This window comes from Natator depressus, chromosome 2, assembly GCF_965152275.1.
Source record: "Natator depressus isolate rNatDep1 chromosome 2, rNatDep2.hap1, whole genome shotgun sequence".
Classification (NCBI taxonomy): Eukaryota; Metazoa; Chordata; order Testudines; family Cheloniidae; genus Natator; species Natator depressus.
The window spans coordinates 42,382,785-42,405,081 of record NC_134235.1 but is presented as its reverse complement, the minus strand read 5'-3'; the positions used below and the strand labels follow the sequence as shown (position 1 = coordinate 42,405,081).

General features: G+C 40.6%; 1 protein-coding gene across 3 annotated transcripts in view; it reads left to right on the top strand.

Annotated features, from left to right (window-relative positions):
* Positions 1 to 22,297, top strand: part of LOC141982226 (RING finger protein 151-like) — a 27,963-nt gene extending 5,666 nt beyond the window's left edge. For 2 of the 3 annotated variants that reach the window (XM_074944091.1, XM_074944092.1), the window contains exons 2-8: positions 5,790 to 5,927; positions 8,381 to 8,607; positions 9,483 to 9,622; positions 11,491 to 11,653; positions 13,566 to 13,686; positions 18,945 to 19,187; positions 20,353 to 22,297. In XM_074944091.1, coding sequence (XP_074800192.1) covers positions 8,402 to 8,607; positions 9,483 to 9,622; positions 11,491 to 11,653; positions 13,566 to 13,686; positions 18,945 to 19,181 — 867 coding nt within the window. In that variant the 5' untranslated portion in view covers positions 5,790 to 5,927; positions 8,381 to 8,401 and the 3' untranslated portion in view covers positions 19,182 to 19,187; positions 20,353 to 22,297. The remainder of the gene's footprint in view (positions 1 to 5,789; positions 5,928 to 8,380; positions 8,608 to 9,482; positions 9,623 to 11,490; positions 11,654 to 13,565; positions 13,687 to 18,944; positions 19,188 to 20,352) is intronic. The other variant, XM_074944093.1, reaches the window with a different exon arrangement.

The following is a 22,297-nucleotide window of genomic DNA, read 5'->3' as shown; positions in this document are numbered from 1 at the left end:
GATTGACTATGTGTACACAAATTTGCACAGGGATAATAGAGTTGAGGTCAGTTATTTCTCACCTCTATAAATTATTTATTTATTTAAAAACATTTTTGCTGTTAACAAGCATGTTACCTCTGGAGACACAAATCCAAAGTTTGAGAACTGCAAAACTAAGCATCTCTGATGGTATCTTCTAGACTGAGCACCGAATCCCATTGGGTAGATAGAAAGATTAACCGAAATAATCTATACAGAAGCCTGTGGAACTGCATAAATTTGGGTCCCTAATCCAAGAACTATTGGAACTAATTTACAAAACTTTTCTTAAACATTACACAAATATATTGTCTCATACTACAGAACTAGAATTTATAATCCCTATTCCATGATGAGATATCTTTGAGCTATAATGTATCTTTATCTTTAGATAGGTTTTTTTCCTCAAACATTTTATCAAAAAAAAATCTGATTTAAATAAAAAACTAATTTTTTTTTAAATTATTTTTTTTAAAAAACATTGGTTTTTGTCCACTGTGGAAGGTAAATATCTCTTCTTCACCATGATGGATAGATGTTTGTTTCTAATCTCTCAAAATGTATCTACAAGCAGTAAGTAGTCCATTATTCTGTGACAGTGCTCTCCATTCCATTGTGGTTTATACTTTTTTTTTTTTTTACTTCCCACCATTAATTTTCAATAATAAAAACTTACATGTGTTGCATTTCTGAATTTTATGAAAAGGTTTACTTTGGGGATAGAAAAATGAGAATTGTGTCACCATATGGAGTTAAAATGGAATGAAAGAGTTGTCCTAAAATCAAGCTCATCTTTTTAAAATAAAATATTCTAGAATATTTATATAGTTTATTTTCTATATTTACTTTTATTAATGTTTTTAGTTGCTGCTTATATTACTGACAGGCAATCAATGAAAAATCAGTTTAGGCTTTTCAAGCCTGCAAACACAGAAAACACATTAAAAACACAGTTTAAAAGAAATCAATACCTACAACCACATTTTAAAAAAGTCCAAAATCATTAGTCAGTATGTTGTCTTTTTTGTGTATAAGTATTATAAAATCTGATAATTAGATTTATTTTTAATAAAACTTGTAGTAGCGTTTGCACCTTCTCTCTGGGTATGGCTAGACTGGGAGCAAGAGGGTGGCAGGGGAAAGGGATGTTAATGTTTTCAGCCTTGATCAGTGAATTAATGTGTCAAAAGGTAGCATGCCTTGTCCACACAAAGGCTTAAAAGCACCTTGTTTTCCTAGTCTAGACAAGGCCTATTTGGGGCCATGTCTGAACTGGGAAACCGGATTGTTTTAAAATGTGTTAGCTACCATGAAGAAGAGCTGTGTGGAAGTTCGAAAGTTTGTCTATCTTACCAACAGAAGTTGTCTAATAAAAGGTACTACCTCATCCACCTTGTCCTAGGGCTTGTCTACATTTGAAACACTACCACGCTGCAACTGTGCTGCAGTAGCACTGCAGTGTAGACACTACCTCCACCAATGGGAGGAGTTCTATTATTGGCGAGGTGGTAGCTAGGCGAAAGGCTACCACTGTCTACAGTGGGGGCTAGGTTGGCTTAACTTCATAGTTATGGGGTGTGGATTTTAAACACCCCTGAGCGACATAGATGGGTCAGCCTAACTTTTTAGCAAAGACCAAGTCTTAGGGTATATCTATGCTGGCAGTTACAACACTGGCAGTTACATCACCCCTCAGAGAGCGCTGAAGGGAAACCACTGCTGCGTGTTCACACTGTCAGCTGCCTGCGCAATAGCATGTTCACACTTGCGGCATTTGCATTGGTATTCGGAGAGGTACACTCTGGGCAGCTATCCCACAGAGCATCTCTTCCTTTTCTGTTGCTAAGGGTTGTGGGAAGGCAGAGGGGGTCACGGGGCATCCTGGGTCCTGTCCCAATGCCCTGTGATGCATTGCTTCGCATCCCAGCAGTACCTGTGCTTCCGTCGACATTTGGCGCCATCTTTCAACGGTTTGTGTACTGTGCGCTCTGCCTCTTCTGCAGGAATGGATCCTGCACTGTTGACCAATATGCTGTTCACTCTGACTAACACGTCACGAGTGGCAGTGGAGTTATTCTTTAAACCAGTGGTTCTCAAACTAGGGCCACCGCTTGTTCAGGGAAGCCCCTGGCGGGCCGGACCGGTTTGTTTACCTGCCACATCCGCAGGTTTGGCCGATCGTGGCTCCCACTGGCTGCCCTGTCGCTGGAGAAGCGCATGGCAATTGCACTGTGGAAGCTGGCTACTCCAGACTGCTACCGATCAGTCACTAACCAGTTTGGGGTGGGAAAGTCAACTGTTGAACTCCTGTTGACGGAAGTGTGCAAGGCCATTAATCGCATCCTGCTCCGAAAGACCATGACTCTGGGCAAAATGCATGACATTATGAATGGCTTTGCACAAATGGGCTTCCCTAACTGCAGAGGAGCGATAGATGGCATGCATATTCCAGTTCTGGCACCGGACCACCTAGCCACCGAGTACATTAATTGGAAGGGGTATTTCTCAATGGTTCTCCAGGCACTTGTGGATCACTGTGGGCATTTAATGGACATGAACGCAGGCTGGTTCGGAAAGGTGTATGACACACACATCTTTCAGAACACTGGCCTGTTCAGGAAGCTGGAAGCAGGGACTTTCTTCCCGGACCAGAAGATCACCGTAGGGGAAGTTGAAATGCCCATTGTGATCCTGGGAGACCTACCCCTTAATGTCGTGGCTTATGAAACGATACACGGGGCACCTTGACAGCAGCAAGGAGTGGTTCAACAACAGGCTGAGCAAGTACAGAATGACTGTTGAGCGTGCTTTTGGCCTTTTAAAGGCCTGCTGGCACTGCCTATATGGGAGGCTGGACCTGGCTGATGATGATATTCCTGTGCTTATAGCTGCGTGCTGTACGCTCCATAATATTTGTGAAAGGAAGGGTGAAAGATTCACTCAGGGCTGGACCGCTGAGGCTCAGCACCTGGAAGCTGAATTTGAACATCGACCAGGGCTATTAGAGGGGCGCAGCGCAGGGCCATAAGGATCAGGGATGCCTTAAGGCAGCAATTTGAAGCTAAAAGCCACTAAAATTTGTTGCTATGCTCGGGAGTGCAGTGCTTGTAATGCTAGGAGGTGATTGTGATCGTTGCAGACTAATGCACTATGAAGGTGTAAGACAATTGCCTGTTGCTTTGTAAGGTTCTGTTTGCTTTCAATTAATGGAATAAAGATTGCTTTCAAACCAACACAATTCTTTTATTAAAAAACAATGACCGGAGGGGAGAGAGAAACAAAAAAACACATCAGCACTGTGGGGGATGGAGGAAGGAAGGGTCCCAGGAGGAGGTGAGGTACGGGGACGGTTAAAGATTTGTGTATGTCCAGGTGCAACATTGTCCTTTGGAGTACAGTGCAGCGGGTACTATACTTCAGCAGGACTAAACTGTGGAGGGACGGTTGTTGAGTGCAGTATTGGGAGTCCGCAGGGCTGGACTGTGACAGGGCAGGAGTGGAATGCAGTGGGTTCAAACTGGACCTGGAGTTGATAAGTGTGTTGGCGATCTCTGGAGGGTACATGGGAAAGAGTTTTCCGACAGCGACTGCAGGGGAGGGCGGGCACAGAGCTGCTCAGTTTTCAGTGCTAGTAGCGCCTAGAGCGTGTCCGCTTGGCCCTCCATAACGTTTAAGAGCCACTCCATGGCTTCGTTCTGGCGTGCCGCGTTCTCCTTTCGGTTGCTCTTCTCACTGTCCTGCAACTCCTTCAATTCCTATTTTTTGACCGCGGAGTTCATCATGACCTCACACAGAAAGTCCTTTTTAGTTATTCAAAGCCACTTTCTAATTCTGCACAGCCATTCAGCCAGCGATAACAAAGAGGGAGGCTGGGCTCCCAAGTCATATTTGTGAAACCAAAATGCAACATTTTACAGAAGCAGTATTGTTTGCAACACAGAGACCACTGGTTTAAAACACAGCCACTGTTCACATACCTGTCACTAGCTGGCTGACCCGACAGGCACTCAGGAGCTACAAGCCCCCAAAATGTTGAGTAACCTCAGGGGCAGGGAAAATCAGTGTTCCAGGACTGTACTGTACACTGGACACGTGGCTCTTGGAGAGAGCCAGCACTGTAGGGGGGGTCTTATAATCATTCCTGTACCCACATTTTCCACAGGCTGTGTTCATTATGGAAGATATCTCACTTAGGGTTAGGGTTTCTGTGCACTGTGTGGCGTGGCAGTGTGTACGCCTCGGGAGTTATAACGCAGAAAGCTGCTTTACTGTGCAGAAACTTGCCAGTGTAGACAAGGCCTTAGTTACAATGAGTTAATTAACATGTTTTTAAATGCCACTTAGCACCTACCATAGACACAGTAGTAATTAAAAATGTGTTTTAGATATGAGCAGTTAACATGTTTTTAGAGGTGTTATAATTTTGCATCTAGTGTATAAACAATTTATTTTAAAATGTTAGCTAACATTTTCAAACATGACCTGTTTTTAGGGTTGGAAGGATTAGATTTTTATAGGTAAGTTTTGATTTCACTGTACACACACAAATGAACAACAAATATTTCCATTGGTAATTGAAATTTAAAGATAGGCAAAGTAAGAAAAATGCTGCTTGTGAACTTATTAGAGTTCGATTTAAGGATATTTACTCTGAATATTTTGACATGTAATGTTTACAGTTTGTGTTTTTAATGTTTATAAATGCTTTAATTTTTTGAATCTCAACAACTACTGTCATTAATAGGGCCCTACCAAATTCACAGCCATGAAAAACGCATCACGGACCGTGAAATCTGGTCTTGCCCTGTGAAATCTGTATATTAGAGGGTAAAAGCACACACAAGACCAGATTTCACAGGGGAGACCAGAGTTTCTCATATGGAGGTCCTGACCCAAAAGGGAGTTGCAGGGGGGTCACAAGGTTATTTTAGGGGGGTTGCAGTATTGCCACCCTTACTTCTACACTGTCTTCAGAGCTGGGTGGCCGAGAACAGCAGCTGTTGGCCACATGGCCAGCTCTGAAGGCAGTACCCCGCCAGCAGCAGCGCAGAAGGAAGGATAGCAGCCCCCCAAACTCCCTCCCCGTAACCTTGTGACCCCCTCCCCAAACTCTCTTTTGGGTCAGGACCCCCTACAATTATAACACAGTGACATTTCAGATTTAAATAGCTGAAATCATGAAATTTACTGTTTTTAAAATCATATGACCATGAAATGGAGCAAAATGGACCATGAATTTGGTAGGGCCCTAGTCATTAAATAAGTATTGTTTGACCACCCCATTCTTTCCCACAACTGTGAATATATAAATTTATTTTTTTAAATGCTTAAGCTACATAATTTTGGGCAACTGAAAATATAAATTAATAAAAATAAAAATGCTTTCTGTCAAAATTATAACAAAAATAATATATTGTAGTCTGGACAGGGCCCAGGAAAATAGGGGGTGTTTTTAAAAGCATGGTAAAACATTTTTATTAATGCTTTTTAAACAACACTTAGCACCTAGTGTAGATATGCCCTCAGTCTATGTATTGTTTTAAAAAGTATTAATTTAACACCTATTAGCTATTTTTTCCAGTCTATATGAGCCATGGGTGACAGCAAGCTAAAGTGTTAAACATACTATAAAGTAACCTTTCAAATGCATGCCTCTTTAAAGTTTAGATTTAATGGCTATGAGAACAGTAGTCTATTCAACAACTAGCTGGTTAAGCATGGGGATCTGTAACTTAGGAAACACAACAATTGATTCTGTTTCTTTTTAGTGTTCTTGTAGAAAGTAACACAAAGCAATGAAGAGATGATAGAATAAGATGGTTTGGTACTGCTGTCTCCCCTGAAAACCATAATTCCAAAGCGTTTGTGGTAAACTGCATGCTATTTATGTGAATTAAATCTAAAAGGTAAAAAAAATATTTTTCTATGTATAATTAATAAATATATTTATTAAGAAATTCGAACAACTTAGGAAATATTGTTTCATGAGGCTTGAGTATGTTGCAAAAGTAATTTTTTATGATTAAGAAAAAATGTGCAGCCTAAAATATATGAAGATGGTTAATTACATAAAATAAGTATTGTTAGACTCGAGCCACATCTTCCTTGATAGAATTGTACTCAAGTACAGAAGCTTGTTACTTCTCTTTCATATAACTTTCAACTTAGTTTTAGGGCTACTGATCTTTTAAAATTCACATGTTTTATGGGCAGAGCTGGTAGCACATGTCATCATTACAGGGCTAGCGGCACCTCTTTCTCCTTTCTGGTCTCGCTCAGTTCAACCGTCTTAGGTGTCAGGCTGAAGCCTTTACCTATCCTAGGGTGGAGTTCTGCAATTCTCTCACTGTTAGACCAGGCCCTGAATTACAGTACAGACGGTATCAACCATGCTTACCCAGTAAGTCCAACTGACTTCTGATGCCTGTGGTCCTTCCTATCAAGGGTCTGTGACCAGGGGTATCCAGTGACAAAACAGACTTCTTCAAGCCAAAGTATAGTTTATTGTTAACAGTACAAACCATTTAAAGAAAACAGATTTTTAAAACAGTCTACACACCTCTGTCTTACATAAAAGCTAACCATGCCCTGATAGTAACCTATACAGGACTAACTTCTTCAGATTCCTCTTCCCTTCCCCTCTCCAGTGCTTGTACTCTATCTTGTTTCCAGAGCCCCCCTTGAGAGAGAGCCCTTTTTAAACTGCTACAGTCTTTTTGATCTCTGCTGTCCATTGGCCTTTTCATCTAATGGCTTTCATCTTAACAACCCTCAAAAGTTTGTGGAGAAGTGGCTTATCTTAAGCCATTCTATTCTTTCCTGCGTGTTGCTCCATACAGTCCTTATTAAACTGAACCAAAATATTTATAAAGTAAACATCCCAATAACCCTGTCAACATACAGTATTCATAAATTACAGAATAGCTCCACATCCGTCAGTGTTGGTTATAATTAACATTGCCCCCTAGACTTTCCCTTCTAAGACCCTGTTTTCAGGTGGTTATAACTTTTCCAAACTTAAACCATTTGGGCTGAAATTTTCTATGCTGTGTGTGTGCCTCTGGCTGTTTTTTGAGCAAAGTTCAGCTAAAACAGTTCAGCCGTTTTTTAGAAAGAAGTTAGGGAAAAATAAATTGTAACTATTTTTAATATGGGCAAAACATCTGTTTTATTGAGGAGCTCTGGTACCTCCATGCTTTAGAGCAGGGACTTGAAACTTTTTTGGGGAGGGAGGTCACCCTGGTGTCAGGGATGTGTCTTTTGCCATCACCATGAAAATTTGGTGTAGTTATATGATTTGAAAAACTGCAGCTTGCACAAACTCAGAGGCTTGTTAGAGTTTGTCTGTGAAACCAAAGATTCAAAACTGCCCCAGAACACGCCTAAATAACAGGAAAAACCCGTGAAAACCAGAAAATATAAGCAGGGGGTAGGGTTTGAATTTCTGCACCACGATGCTGGGTTGGGGAGGGTTCCATAAAAGAAACCCCAGGGGGCACAGTTTAAAAAAAAAAGGGGGGCAGCTCATGAGACAAGTGGAAACACCTATAGGCTGTGGCTGCCTCAAAAAGCCAGCGAGAATACTTCGCAACCTGCACGGAGCATGCTTCAGTCCAGGGCTGCAGGGTCCAAGCAGAACTTCCTTTGTAGTTACTCTTCTTGGCTGTTTGCAGCTGCTGGGGTGCCATGTACAGGAGCTGAGGGCACCACTGCCTGTGCAACCTTAATTTGGCTCCTTGTGCATATGCATTATGGTACAGTCTGTACATACAGGATCATACGCTATTTTTTCTAGACTCCCACCTCATTCAGTAGCTGGGTTGTTATTAATAGTTCTTCTTACGAGTATAAGAAGAAACATACATCAAATTAAGTTACCTGTGGTTGACAGATATACATAAAATCATATGGATGAGAAGTACTCAAGGGTGTTCAATACTATCAGTAAAAACATTGTTTTACAAATTTGCAGAGTTTTATACAAATAAAGGTAAAGAAACAGAAATCAAGTTCTGACATTTGAACAGCGGTTTTTCTGTAATTCATCTTTAAATTTTCAGTTACAGAATAAATCTTCAGTTATTCTCTAAATACTCTCAAAAACATTGTGCAAATGCAGAATTAAACTGCTATCTTTCACAATGTCCACAAGAATCACGTTTTGTAATAAATTCAAAATGAGAGAGAACCTACTAAGTTAATCCTCTCTGTTTTTATCAGTGTCTCTGCTTTCAAGATAGAAAGCTCTTTGAGCAGGACCTTTCTTTACTTTTGTGTATCGTGCAGCACCAAGCATTCTGTCAGTGCTAAATAATTAGTTATCCATCAGTTACTAATTGCTGTTTTAACATTATAACAGGTTGAAAGTCTGTGAAAAAGAATGGGTTATGATATTGAGCGTTTTGTTGGCTATGTTAATGAAGGACTTTTATGCTGTATATGCCGAGATGTATTAGAAGATCCTTTACAGGCTCCTTGTGAACATGCTTTCTGTACTGCCTGTATACATGGCTGGCTTGTTCATCACAATAACTGCCCTGAAGACAGACAAGCACTTGATATGTCTGTGCTACGACCTCTCTACAGGTACGTAACAAATCTGGTTGTTGAAGGGATTTTTCTAAAGCCTGGTTTAGGAAATTAGGTCAATATAACTGTCACTCAGGGATGTAAAAAATCCCACCCCGAGCCACATAGGTAAGCTGACATTAGTCCCCATGTAGACACCATTAGGTGGACTGGAGAATTCTTCCGCCTGTAGGGGAGGAAGTCCCGTCAGCATAGGTAGTGTCCACAACTGAAGCTCTACAGCAGTACAGCTGTGCCACTAACATTTTAAGTGTACACAAGCCCCTAGTTCAGGGGTGGGCAAACTACGGCTCGGAGGCCGCATCTGTCCCTTCAGACATTTTAATCTGGCCTTTGAGCTCCCGACGGGGAGCAGGGTCCAGGGCTTGCTCTGCTCCACACGTGCCGTGGCTCCCAGAAGCAGCAGCATGTCCCCCGGCTGGCACCTATGCGTAGGGGTAACCAGGGCACTCTGCGCGCTGCCCCTGCCCCAAGCGCCACCCCCGCAGCTCCCATTGGCCGGGAACCATGAGCATTCATGGCCCGCCATACAATTTCCATAACCAGATGTGGCCCTCTGGCCAAAAAGTTTGCCCACTCCTGCCCTAGTTAGTGCTAAAATCTTAGTTTTGTGACCTCTCAATAGCCATTCTTCATGAACTAATTTGCATATTTAATTTTGAACCTTAATATTCCATCATCACAGCTTTCACCCTCCCAACCCCCTTTCATCAAGTGTAGTTATTTGAATGCTGAAATATGTTGAACGGAGCATTTGACTTTTTTCCTTGTGGAAGGTAGAATCCCTGAAATGTGGCAAAAGTAAACACTTTTACGGTATTGCAGGAGTTTAAAAAAGAAGAAGAAACAAAGTAACTCTTTTCTGTATATAGATACATGAAAAATGATCTAAATCGACTTCAGCTTCATTGCAAGAACAGAGAGCGTGGTTGTGAAATGGTTTGTTCTCTAGAATCTATAGACAGACATGAGAGAGAATGTGAATACAGCCAGATACCCTGCTCAAATGCTGGTGAGTAAAGTTCAAAGTTGAGCCTTTTGTTCAGAAAATTTGTATCTGTCATACTTGATCACAGTAGGGTGACAGCGATGGACATTCATTCACTTCTTTGTTGAGTTCCGCATTGTGAATTTCTGAGTTCTAGACCATATTCATGCTAGACCAAAAAGATTGAAGTAGGCTTTCTTTAGGCAGGCAGGTAGGTACTTCTGCTTGCACAGTCCTACACAGACATGGCCTCTGCAATGTGGTTGCTTCAGTTTAACAAGCAAAGCAAAACAAAAAAAGAGCCAAATAAAAATTAAAAAGATAATACAATGATCAGCGGTTGAGAGTTTGCAGAAATTTTTTTAGACAGTGGATTTGCTCTCTGTTGTAATGATGATTGTCATCCATCATCAGTTTTTCCTTTTTCATGTGAAAATTAACCAGAATGAATTTGAATACTGGACCCCTAATTTATCACAATACACAGCAGTGCATGGGTTTTGCTTTCTGCCAAGGTATGATTTTGTCTAATATTCAGCTTTTATTACCCATCTGATTGTGGTTTTTTGCATGTGATGATGGAACCATCTTTTTGGCCAATTTAACATTTATTATATTAAACAGAATTACACTATAACTTGCTGCTTTGCTCCTTTTCCAGAAGGTATCTCAAACTTTAGCCAGTGTAGGTAGGGCTAAGTATATATCTGATAAACCGCTGTTTGATGCTTAATATGGGACAAGAAATAAGGTTTTTTGCATTCTGCTCCCAGTTATGCTGCTGCTATGTTGCCTTGGGCAAGTTATTTACATTTGTGTGTTTCTTAATCTGTAAAATGGGAGTAATAGCTCTTTCAGAGAGGTGTTGTGAGTCTTTTGAGATCTTCCAGTGGAAGGTGATCTGAAAGTGCAAAATATTTTTATTAAATTATATAGGTGTTTGTCTTAATCAGAAGTGCACACACTCTGAAACCTACCACTTGCAAGATTTTTATGGCACATTTTTGTTTGTGCTTGTAGCTAGGCCACCTCTACTAGGTGATATTTTCTGCTTGTCCTTACCAGCCTGTCTGCAATACACTGCACTTGATCATGCTGCCTTTTATCTCAGACTTGTCAGGTAGGCAACCCATTATTTGAAGTCAGAAATGTGCACAACCTACTTACATTTACTCTAAAAGTAAGAGTAAAAATGTATACTATTACTACATTTGATCTCACAGACTTTGAAGGCTTTTGACATCCTTAAGTTATTTTAAATTTCCCCCCCTTGCTTTAGAACTGTAAATAAAATTTAATGGCCTCACAATGCTCCTGATTCCTTTTGTCCCCCACCCTTCAGGAGTTGCGGCCCATTGGTTGAGAAATACTAGTCTACTAGTAGGTAGGGCACAAGCGTAGTGGTGAAGAGAACTTGGTTCTAGTCCCAGCTCTGTTGTTGATTTGCTCTGTGATCTTGGAGAAGTTGCCAAGGTCCAAATTTTCTCTAACCTTGGGTGCCAAATTTTTGATACTCAAGCCTTGTCTAAACTGGCATTTATCTTAATATCTCCAACCATTGCTGTTGGTGGTGGAGTAGGGCTGGTGGGAGCATAGTGTAGGCCAGCTGCCAGTATTTTTTCTACTATCCATGTCTTACATTAGTGTTACCACCAGGGTTAGAGCAATGATGAGAGACTTGAGCAAAAAGTTTTAATGTAGACAAGGCTTTGGGATCTATAGGTGTATCTCTTCATGCTGTAAGGGAATCACTTTGTTTTGACATATTTGCATATGATCAGTTCTGTGCACTGTGGTTTGTTTGCTTGCTTGGGTGTTTTTGCCTGGAATGGACTATGCTTCTGTTAATTGCAGTGATTTAATATTGTCTTAATTTACTGTTTCCTGTTCAGGTTGTCCAGTTCAGATTGAACGACGTAACTTAGATGGCCATTTGGCAGTGTGTGAATACCGGAGCCGTGAATGCCCTAATGGTTGTGGTTACACCATTTTCAGGGCAGAAGACACGCAGCATAATTGTGTAGCAGAGCTAAGAACAGAAGTAGAACTGCTCCGGTAAAATACTACTTCTGTTTCCTGAGTATTTGTGTTTAACCTGGGCCTAAAATCACTGCACATAAAAGACAGGTCCAAGTACTAGCTCTGTTTAAGTCTGATATCTAACCGATAATGTGTAAATCACTTGGTATTAACTGGTAAGGATATTTTTGAAAAGCCATTACACACTTTAAACTCTTACTGTACTTTTTAATCTGAGTTAGTTGAATTAGTTTGATTAGCCCAGAACCCTAATGAATAGGGATTGCAATTATCCAAAATTATGTGATGGTTACATGAAAGTGTGAAATACTTACAAAGAACTAGACTGAGTGCATTAAACCTTTTCACTTTTTACCTTAGTCTGATATGGACCCAGAGCCAAATTATGAAGTAAGATTTATTATTTAAGATTTTAAAAACACTTTGGAGATGAAAAACTCTGATTATATTTGGCAGTTATAAAGTTATCAGAGATGAGAGGCTGGTGACCTACGAGTTCAAGCTTGTCCTTGTGCCTAAAATGCTGGAAAACTACTAATACTTATCAGTATACGTCTTTACCTTCTGTCTGTTCCCTTCTTTCTTCTTGCCTCTCTCCCTCTTCCAGTTTATCATTTCCATGATCTTCCAGCAGTTTTGTACCTCTTCCCACCCCATCCTGCTGGTACCTTCTCTCTTGCTCCTTTGGTCAATGGAGGCCCCAGCTCTCCTGCACTTTGCTGGTGACCCAGGTTCAGTTCCTGGTAAGTGCAGCAGGAAACAAGTGAACTTTCCTGATACCAATAAAATGCCAAACTGCTGCTCAAAACTCAAACAGTTAACCTGTTAATGTTTCAGTTTTGGCTATGGCTGTGTTTAATAACTAAATGATACTAGTTTCCTTCTCCCACAACTACTGTCATTTCACATCCATGATAAACCAACAAGTGTTGATCCAAATGCTGCTAGATGGTATGCTATCCTGAGCTTAACCTGTAGCTCTCTGTATTATGTCCTTGTTTCAGAATTCCATTCTCCTTGGGTTAAGTGGAATGACACAGACTGAGGCCCATTCATGCTTTGTATTTTGAGAAACATATTACATTTCTCCTAAACTACTGCACAAAGTTACCATATACTCTTAAAATAAAATTAATCAAAATGACAGTTATATGTTTGGATGAAAGGAAATAAACCATCCAAAGCCCCCAAAAAAGTTAGTCTATAGCTTCTGGAATTATTTCAGAAACATCTATCTTGGAATTCTGTATCGCTGCCCAACGCCGTAGGATTTCAGCACCAAGAATCTCTGATATTGATGCCAGGAGTAGAACTTGCACATTCTATCGAGAGATTAAAACCCCTAAATAGGTACATACTGAGCAAGAATACTGTCCGTTGGAAAAACATGCTAAATATCTCATATTACCTCTGGAGAGCTGTGTAACACAAGACAATAGCAGAGCTTCAATTTAGGACTAAATTTGGGCAAATCACGAATTTTTGGGGTTCATTGTCAATTCCAAATTTTAAAAAAAAACCTCTCATTTTGTTTTTGTTTTAATTTTGAACATTTTTTAATGTTTTTTAATTCTTTTAAATAAAATTAAAGGAAATTTCTAAAGAAAAGGTAGTTTAAATGTTTCAATTTTTCTGTTTAAATCTAGAAACTGTCTAAATGAAACATTTTGATTTTGGGGGGAGAATTTGCTTCAGTGTTTCTTTTTCTTTACCGAAGCAACTCAGTGAAATCACCATGAATTTGCAAAATCTTTTGGTGTTCCTGAATCTGCATTTTTCTCCTCCTGAGGAAAAAAGTGTTGGTCGAAAAATTTCACCCAGTTGTATTCAGGAATGATGTGGCTATTTGGCAGCAGTAGTTCACTCTGGTACTTAAAAGTCACAGGTATAATGGTTAGGTTTAAAAAGGAAAAATACACTTTTTTAGGTCAGAAATGATCTGCAGAGTGGAGGAGGCAAAGCATGAAATGGAGTCCAGATTAGATTCACAGAGAAGGCATATGGTTCAAAAAGAGAGTCTTCTGCAAAATGAAATTGAAGAACTAAAGGTAAATAAGTTCCAGTGTCATTTGTAGAAATGTGTTTTTGTTTTCTTCCCCTCTCCCAACAGTGTAGCTTTTTTGCTTTTTCAAGTAGTGGGGAGAGTTTGTTATCCTAATTCACTATAGAAGATACAGTCCTACAGTCCAATGGTGTGAACCTATCCTTTTCAAATAATTGCAGTGTCGTGGCCTGGTAAAGCTCCCCTGCTGGACACTCACCAGGCTGCTGTTTTGGGCCCAAATGCTGGGGCCGTGTGCTTTTAAGCTTCCTTGGGTCTCAGTAGACTCCAACACAGTCTCTCTCTTGACCTTTCTGGCACAGGTTTTCTGTCAGTTACCCCTTCGGAGAATTGGAATCTAGGAGTCCGGCTACCCTAGGCCCCTACAAGTAGTGCTGACCCCAAGATATCCCAGTATATTAAGCACATCCTTGCTCACAGTTTCACTTTATGGGCACTCTAGCAGACACTTCAATTCTTTAGAGACACGTGATAATTGAAACACTCACAAATTAGTAAATTTCTTACCTGATGATAATTTCCTTTCTGCTAGCAGCATCTCCCACAATTATAAGAGGTATGGGCTAGTCCCCTCCTGACTGCAGTTTCTGGAGGCAGTTCAAAGCGGTAGCACAGCCTGTGCGAGCCATGCCCCCTTATCCAGCCTGCTGACAGATGATTCATTCCAAAGCTGTGTAAAAATTCGTAGGATATGATTAGTAACAGTAACTTCAGTGCTAGACAATGTGGGCTACAGCCTATAAACATAACCATCAAAATTAAATACTGTCTCCTGGCTAGGAAGCCAACCAGGAAAGGTAGAACTGTGGAAGATGCTGCTAGCAGAAAGGAAATTAACAGGTAAGAAATTTACCATTCTGCAGCTCAGTGTCTCCCACAATTCTGATACATACGGAGATTAACAAACAATGAACAGAAATAAGGGGGGATAAGACAAAAAAAGGAGATAGAGAAGATTCCCCCTTGAGTTAATTGCCCAAAATGGCAATGCTATTCCTCGCTCAGTGCCTGCAGCACCTTCCTACCAAAGAAGACCTCCACAGAGAACAGAAAGTCAGTTTATAGTATCTGCTAAATGTGTTAACCTATGACCATATTGCTGCCCTGCAGCTCTCAGCGGTGGAAGCACAAGGTCTTTCCACCCACAAAGTCATCATAGATATTGTGGAGCGTGCCTTGATGTCTTTATACATAGCTTGATCCATCTAGCTAGTGATAGCTTGAATACCCTGGGCCCTTGGCATTTCAGATGAAAGGAGACAAATTAGGAGCCTGATCTTCTTGTCAATTTGGTATGCTTGGCATCATCTTCAGTGCTCTTCTAATGTCTAACATGTGACTCAGCTTTTCTGTCGGGAGCTGTGGCTTTGGACAGAATGAAGAGAGGACAATCTCCTGTGTGGCATGAAAAGATTAAATTCACCTTAGGCAAAAAACGATTCTAATATTCTTAGTGCCACCTTGTCATCATGAAACACCCAGTGGCATTCCTGCATGGCTAGAGCTGCCCGTTCAGAAACTCGTCTAGTAGACATAATGATGACCTGAAAAAAAGTTTTGATAGATAAGTGGAATGGAGATATTGATGTCAATGGCCCAAAAGGATGCGTAGTTAGGGCCTTTGGAAAGACTGGTTTAACCACAAGTTTAGTCAGTCAGAGTACTCTGAGATATCTGAGAGTTCTCTGTCAAGGAATCAGAGGATGTGGTGAATAGGACATTCCTACAGCTGACACCAGGCACTATGGAGCTGGTTCCTTGTCTGTGCCTTTCTGAAGAAAGTCCAGACTAAGTGGGATATCAGGATCCTTTGGATTTTTGTTGTTAATGATACCACAAGCTAAACCTAGTTCAGATAGAGGAGTAGCTCTTAGGGTTGAAGCTCACTGGGAGGAGAATGTTGTTCCATCTCTTTGAAGGATAGTTCTAGTGTGGCTAATGCTTCCTTCTTAATAGCAGGCTATCACTTGTAGATGCTCTAGATAGAGTAATGGGCCTTGTTAAAGGATGTCTGGTCTCACTGGTAGCTACAGTGGTAGTTCCAATTTCAGTTCTCTCCAATCAGAGAACCATGCATCTGCTTGGCCAGCATGGTGCTAGCACTGTCACCTTGGCTTCTTCTTGTCTTACCTTACTTTCTGGATCACCTTTTTTAGAAATGGGAAGGCATATAGAAGGCCTTGCGGCCATATGTGCAAAGAAACAACCATCCCCAGGGATTTGGGGCCTGCTTCCCTGATGAAGTACTTTGGCTGCCTTGTCTTCTTGCGATTGGCGAATAGGTTGACTGCCAGAAGGATGAACTTCTGTGAAATCCTAGTAAAGATTTTCTGATTCAGGCACCACTCTGAGTTGTTGATAGTACATCTGGTGAGTCAGTCTGCCTTTTAGTTCAGCTATCCTTTTGAGTGTTTTGCTCTTATGGAGTTCTCTGGCCATCACTTCTGCGTGTAGAGTTATATTCATTGTTTCCACTTGATTGTTGACATATGGCACAACGGTCATGTTGGCCAAACAGATCAAAATATTTTCATCCTCTAGGTAGTTCTGGAACCTCCATTGGGCTAGCTTGAGAGCTCTGAGCCTCAATAGGTTAATGCTCTGGTTCCTTTCGCATGGGGTTCCAGGTGCCTTGTACTGTTCTGTTCCCCTGATGTGCTCTCTATCCTGTTAGGCTGGCATTGGCTGTGAGTACTTGTGGGTCTGGAAGGCATATGGAAAGTCCCTTGCAGACATTCTCTGGGATTGTCCACCATCTTAGAGAGTTCATCATCTGGTTGGGAACTGATCTTGCATGTTTTCTGGTGAATGGTTCCATGCTTTTAGGAGAAAAACCTGAAGGCACCTGATATGGGACCTTGCCCACAGAGCGATTCCTATATTTGAAACCAGGAGGCCCCGTAGTTGTAAATATTGAGTTATGGGTGGACTTGCACACTTTACCAACATGCAGGTTCTGGACCTTGTGGAATCTGTCTAATGATGGGTAGAATCCTAGAACCATAGGGTTAGAATGGACTGCAAGGGTCATCTAGTCTACCTACCTGCCAAGATGCAGGATTTGTTGTGTCTAAACCATCCAATACAGATGGCTATCCAGCCTCTTTTTGAAAAGCTACAGCGAAGGAGTTTCCATGACTTCTCTCGGCAGTTTGTTCCATTGTCCTACTGTTCTTAAAGTTAGGAAGTTTTTCCTGAGATTTAATCTAAAATGACTATGCTGTAGTTTTGGAAGGGTTGTCTAGGAAGAGATACAGTTAAGTGCCTTGAGACCTGAGTCTGGCATCTTGGTAAAGAGCCCAGGGGCTGAATGGGAGCATTTGGTACTGATAGCAGGCTGTGTTGTACATAAATCTCAGCAGTCTGTGGTGGTTTAGTCATATGGGAATGTAGAGATTTGCATCTGCTAGATCCACAGAAGCAAGGAAGTCCCCTTGGACAGGGATGCTACCATTGAAGCTAGGGTCTCCATCCAGAATCTCACTTTCTTCATCCATTGATTGAGTCGCTTGAGATCTAGGACAGCTCTGTGTCCCCATATGCTTCTGAACAATGAAGAAAATTGAGTATAGTATAAGAATCTTCTGAGGGAAACATTTCTATTGCTCCTGTGTCCAGGAATAAAATAATAAGCTGTCAAGAAAAGTTGGGAGCAAGGTGAACCATCATTTGATTGCAGCTGAAGAGGCAGAAAATCTGTCAGCAGGCTGGAGAAGGAGATGTGGCTAACATGGGCTGTGTGACAACTTTGAAACAGCTCCAGAAAATGCAGACGGAAGGGGAATAACCCATACATTGCAGAATTTGCAAAGGTTCCAAAACCAATCACTGTTCACTTTAGATAGTATCGGAAATATACAGATCTAGACAAAATAATAAAATACCTATCCAGACTCTTGAGCATTCTTTGGGCTTAGGTCAGATCCTGGTGTCCAGGATCCTTGCTCTACTCCACATGGCTTCTTGGCTGGATGATGGAGTTTGTCTTTGTCTCTGATCCCTGCAGCAGTGTGCTTCCTTTCTCTTCAGTGGCTGGTGACAGACCTTCTTTCTAATAACCTCCAGTCCCCTGTGTCAGGTGACCCACCCATCACCTTGTCAGGTGATCAGCCCCCCACATCTGTTGCTAAGTTACCACACCCCTGGAGTTCAGAGTTGGCTTGCCTGGGGCAGCAGCCATCTCTTTGTCAAAGCTGAACAACCCTCCATTGTTAGCTCTGTGCAAGTTGCAAGAATTTCTCGTCACCTTTTGTGGGTTTTAGCTCAATATGGAGACAAAAGACAGCAGAAAGAAGGCAAACAAGCCACACATTCCAAATGGAGTTTGCAGTTTGACAGATGTGCAGAGAGAATCCCCAGTATCAAACAGGATTCATAAGCTGTACCTATATGTTCCGTTCTATGCATCCGATGAAGTGGGCTGTAGCCCACGAAAGCTTATGCTCTAATAAATTTGTTAGTCTCTAAGGTGCCACAAGTACTCCTGTTCTTTAAGCTGTACATAGTGGTATTCCCCAAATTGTAACATGCAGCATCTGTTTAAGTCTGGGCGCTTTAAATACAAGACACATCACTGCAAGTAAGGGTTTGCTGCCCACATGGATCCAGTTGCTGGATCAGGGTCCCATACAAAACCAGTTTAGCTAGAGCTGTGTTCAGATTCTGTTCTAACTTGCTTCAAAACCCAGTGGTGATAAGGCCAAAGTAAAAAGCAGTGGGGAGAGAATGTATTATCTAATCCATTCATCCAGCTTTTATACTGTAACAGGAAAAAAATCATCATCAAAATGCAAGACAGTTGAGCCTTTGTATGTTTTAAGGTTTCGTCGTATTGGATTTGAATTAAAATATTGGAAGATCATATCTGCAAGTAAGTCACACAGCTCTGTCCTGAACACTTTCGGTTTTTGGAATAATGTTCATTTGGGTTTTGAGATACAGAGCATAACCAGCAGCCAGTGAAATCCAGTGATACATCTGTGATCAGTTGGATTTTCGCTGTCTCTCGTGGCTCTTGCAGACTGGAATATTTGAAATGAGTGCCACAGCAAGCGAAAACTGTGCTCTTATCAGCAAAATTAAGTTTGTTCAGTGGTTTATCAAAAATTGCAGATTCTTTCAGCTGTGCCTGGTCTTCATTATTTCTTCTCCTATATACAGTAGTCATTTCAGCTTCAATACCACCATTACTGGAAATGTATTTATATGATCTCTTATTTTAGTCTGTTTTCACATGCTTTTTAGAGTCAGATGTCACGAATGATGTCTGAGGTGCGCTCCCTTATGGCTGCAGAGAGACAGCATCGTCAAGAGCTGGAGCAAGCAGAGCTCGAAAAGCGTGAATTAATGGAGCTGCTGAAAGGCCTACAGAAAGACTGCCGATTAAATAATACAGAAGGAAACAAGAAATCAACAAACTTTCGCCCCCTAACACGACTGGAGAGTGTGAAACGAAAACCCAGGGAAGTTACAGTCATCTAAACAGAAGTAAGTTCACAGACATACAGGATTCTGCTTCCTGTGAACAGTTAGCAAATGTTGTATTAGTTCTAAATGACCTCTTTTCTATCTAAATTCCAAATGGGTCCAAAAGAGTGGGGGAAAACACATGTTTTTATATCTAGCCCACTTTGCATACTATACAAATCGTAAAACTAGTTTTTAGGCATTTGGGAGAAGTTGTAGGCCCAATATTAGTTTTTAAAGGTCCATTAATAGTATATTGGGTATTACAACAGGCATTTAAAAGGACATTTTCAACTAATATTTTCGTATACCAGGAGCTCTTAATCTATAGTCCTCCCTGGATTGTTTACAACAACCTCCTTACAGACCTGGAAACCAGAAATTCAACTAGATGACATGGAAATTTTTTTTCACTGCTACTGCAATTTCAGCGCAGTTAAAGCTGGTATATGACCCCTCATTTTTCTCACGTGTGTGTAAGCATAATGACGACAGCAGCTGGAATGTATTCTAAGAATAGGACTAATTCTAGGAGTAGTATTTAAGTACTTCAGTCAAGCCAGCAGGGGAAAATGAACAAATTTGGAGGTATTTGTGTCCTACAAAAACACCGTACTTCACAAAGGAATGGTGGCTTAAATATTCTTAATTCCAGACAGTTGCCACCAGCATACAACAGCTCTAAACTAGGTCAGTTTGGGCTTTAGAGTATTTGGCAGTTTTCCTTTAATCTCCAACCCCTTCTTAGTTTTTCATCAAGCTAGCTGTTACCAAAACCCCTGATAGAGCAGAATTTTAGCAATGCAGTCCAACTCACTGCCAAGCTGTCTAGAATTCTCCTTCATCTGTTTCCATCATGAAGGAGCTTGCAGGAGATTACCTGTTCATGTTGAAAATTTGTAAGCATTTGTATTGACCAGGATTGCTTAAATACGGTTACTGTCCTTTCTTGCACCTCCAACGCTTTTATAATATTTGCATTACATAGTGAAGATTAGTGCATATTCAGAGTCCTGCTTGTTATCACAGTCTGGGTGAATTGTGTATACATTTCCTTGGTGTGAGCAATCTATTAGCTGTTTTTACAAGGACTCTAAGGTTTAATACTGCTGACTGTAGAAAGATATACGTCTTTTTAAAACATATTAAAAGCACCTGTTGAACATCTTTAATTTTCTTTTGACAGGTATGACAAAAACTACTTGAATGTTGTTTTACCGACAACAGACCTCAATTTTATACAAAGGACATATGATCAGGTGGACTTCTATATTGATACTAAAGTCTGGAACTATACAATGGCACTAATAGACCCCCGGATCTTGAATCATGGGGTTTCTTACATTTGAGGACTGAAGGACACTTTTTAGAAATGTGGAGAGGTCAAATATGGCAGCCAGTTAGACCCTGAGCATGTGGGTGAAACCCACCAGCCAGACATCTGAAATATATGTATGATGAAAGAGAACCCCATGATGTTACAAGGGTTTATGCAAGTCTCCATGCCTGGTTTGGTTATTTTTTTTCCCTACTGAACTTAATACTAACAACATACTGAAAGAAACAAGTAGAATGTTAGTGAGTGCAGTAAGTCTGTCTTAGAAGCAGAATTAGCACTTAATGATTAAGACGTGAGGATATCACTAATCTTTCTCAAATCTTATTTAGTACATTGTAGTTTCACTTAATCCAGCTCGCCCAATAATTTGAAAAGATGTGCTGACTCAATTTAAGTAAGACACAGCCCTCTCTGGCTCTTGCACCATCAATTCCCATCCACCCTTCCAGCTCAGTTTTTTTCATAGAAGCATACAATTCCTGTGGAACAACTAGTTAGCCAGACTTGATTGCTGTTGCTGCATATTTTTGCTTTCTTTATTGAAATGTAGGAGTAGAATAGTGTTCAATGAGCTCCTGTTGGTTTCAATAGGACTTCTGAATGCAAGACTTTCAGGAGAACCCTATATCTGCTGTTTAATTGAGTTGCAACGTACCAGTTTGCTTGTAAGCACCCATGTTATTTTAGTTAGGCTGATTCTAATATTAAGTTAAATTTTCATCTCAATCATAATTGTTCATGTGTGTTATCAGATGGTTAGCCTAACATCACAATTGCATGGCAGATTTCTTTTCCTTATTAGTAGCAGACAAGTGAATTATGTAGCCAGGTAACATATGCAATTACTGTAAACATTTTAGTTGCAAAGTTGTTGTATTTTTTTACATCTTAAACATTCTTAGGTGCTTTAAGAAGTTTTTTTAAAAAGTGACCCTCAGATAGTGAACAGGTCCTGGAATATATTAAAATAAGAATCCTTGTGAAATTTGCTAACTTCCCCTCAGATGCGTTTTTGATAGTGTTTCTCTACAGATTTGCCAAGGAGTCCTGGATAACTTAGGAAAATGCTGGCACCATTCCACATTTCTCATGAACATCTTTTGGATAGACCCATACAGTTTATCCTTGGTACGTGGGGGGATCTTATGCAGCGTTTTCTCACATTGAAAGATGCCTTTCTAAATACCTATAAGTCTATGCAAATTTTATTTTAACAAATGAATGTTAAAATGTCTTCCAGCCACACGGTTCATTGCCAAACTAGACTGAAATTTGATTTTTTTTTATTTTTACATTTAATAAAAAATGGGAAATGGGCTCAAAAGTGGAATTTTGGGGCTAAATGTCATTGTGTCTAAAAGAGAGCTAACAGGTAGCTTGTAACCATTTGATTTGCACTTTGTATAAAAGTTGAGCTACTCAAGTGTTCATAAAAATAGTTATTCATTTTGCTTCTCTTCATTATGAAAGATCAGGTATCCTCCTTGCCTAATAAAATAGTGAGACATACATGCAAATAAACTTGCTTTCATTATTCCCTGTATACTTCACTCAGCATGCAGGAAAATGAGGGACTAAAAGTACTATAATAGGGGACAGGTACTTTATTAAAAGGGACATAAGGAATAGGGGTCATAGTTAAAGGCCTTTGTCTGACCCATGGCTGGGATACATTAATAGACAGGGCTAGCATTTGATCAAAACAGCACTCTACTCAAAGACTTTGCATCTCTTCACAGATGGGAGTTCTTGCTGCCATTGTCTCTGGGGTGTAGGCAAAGGCAGGCAACCA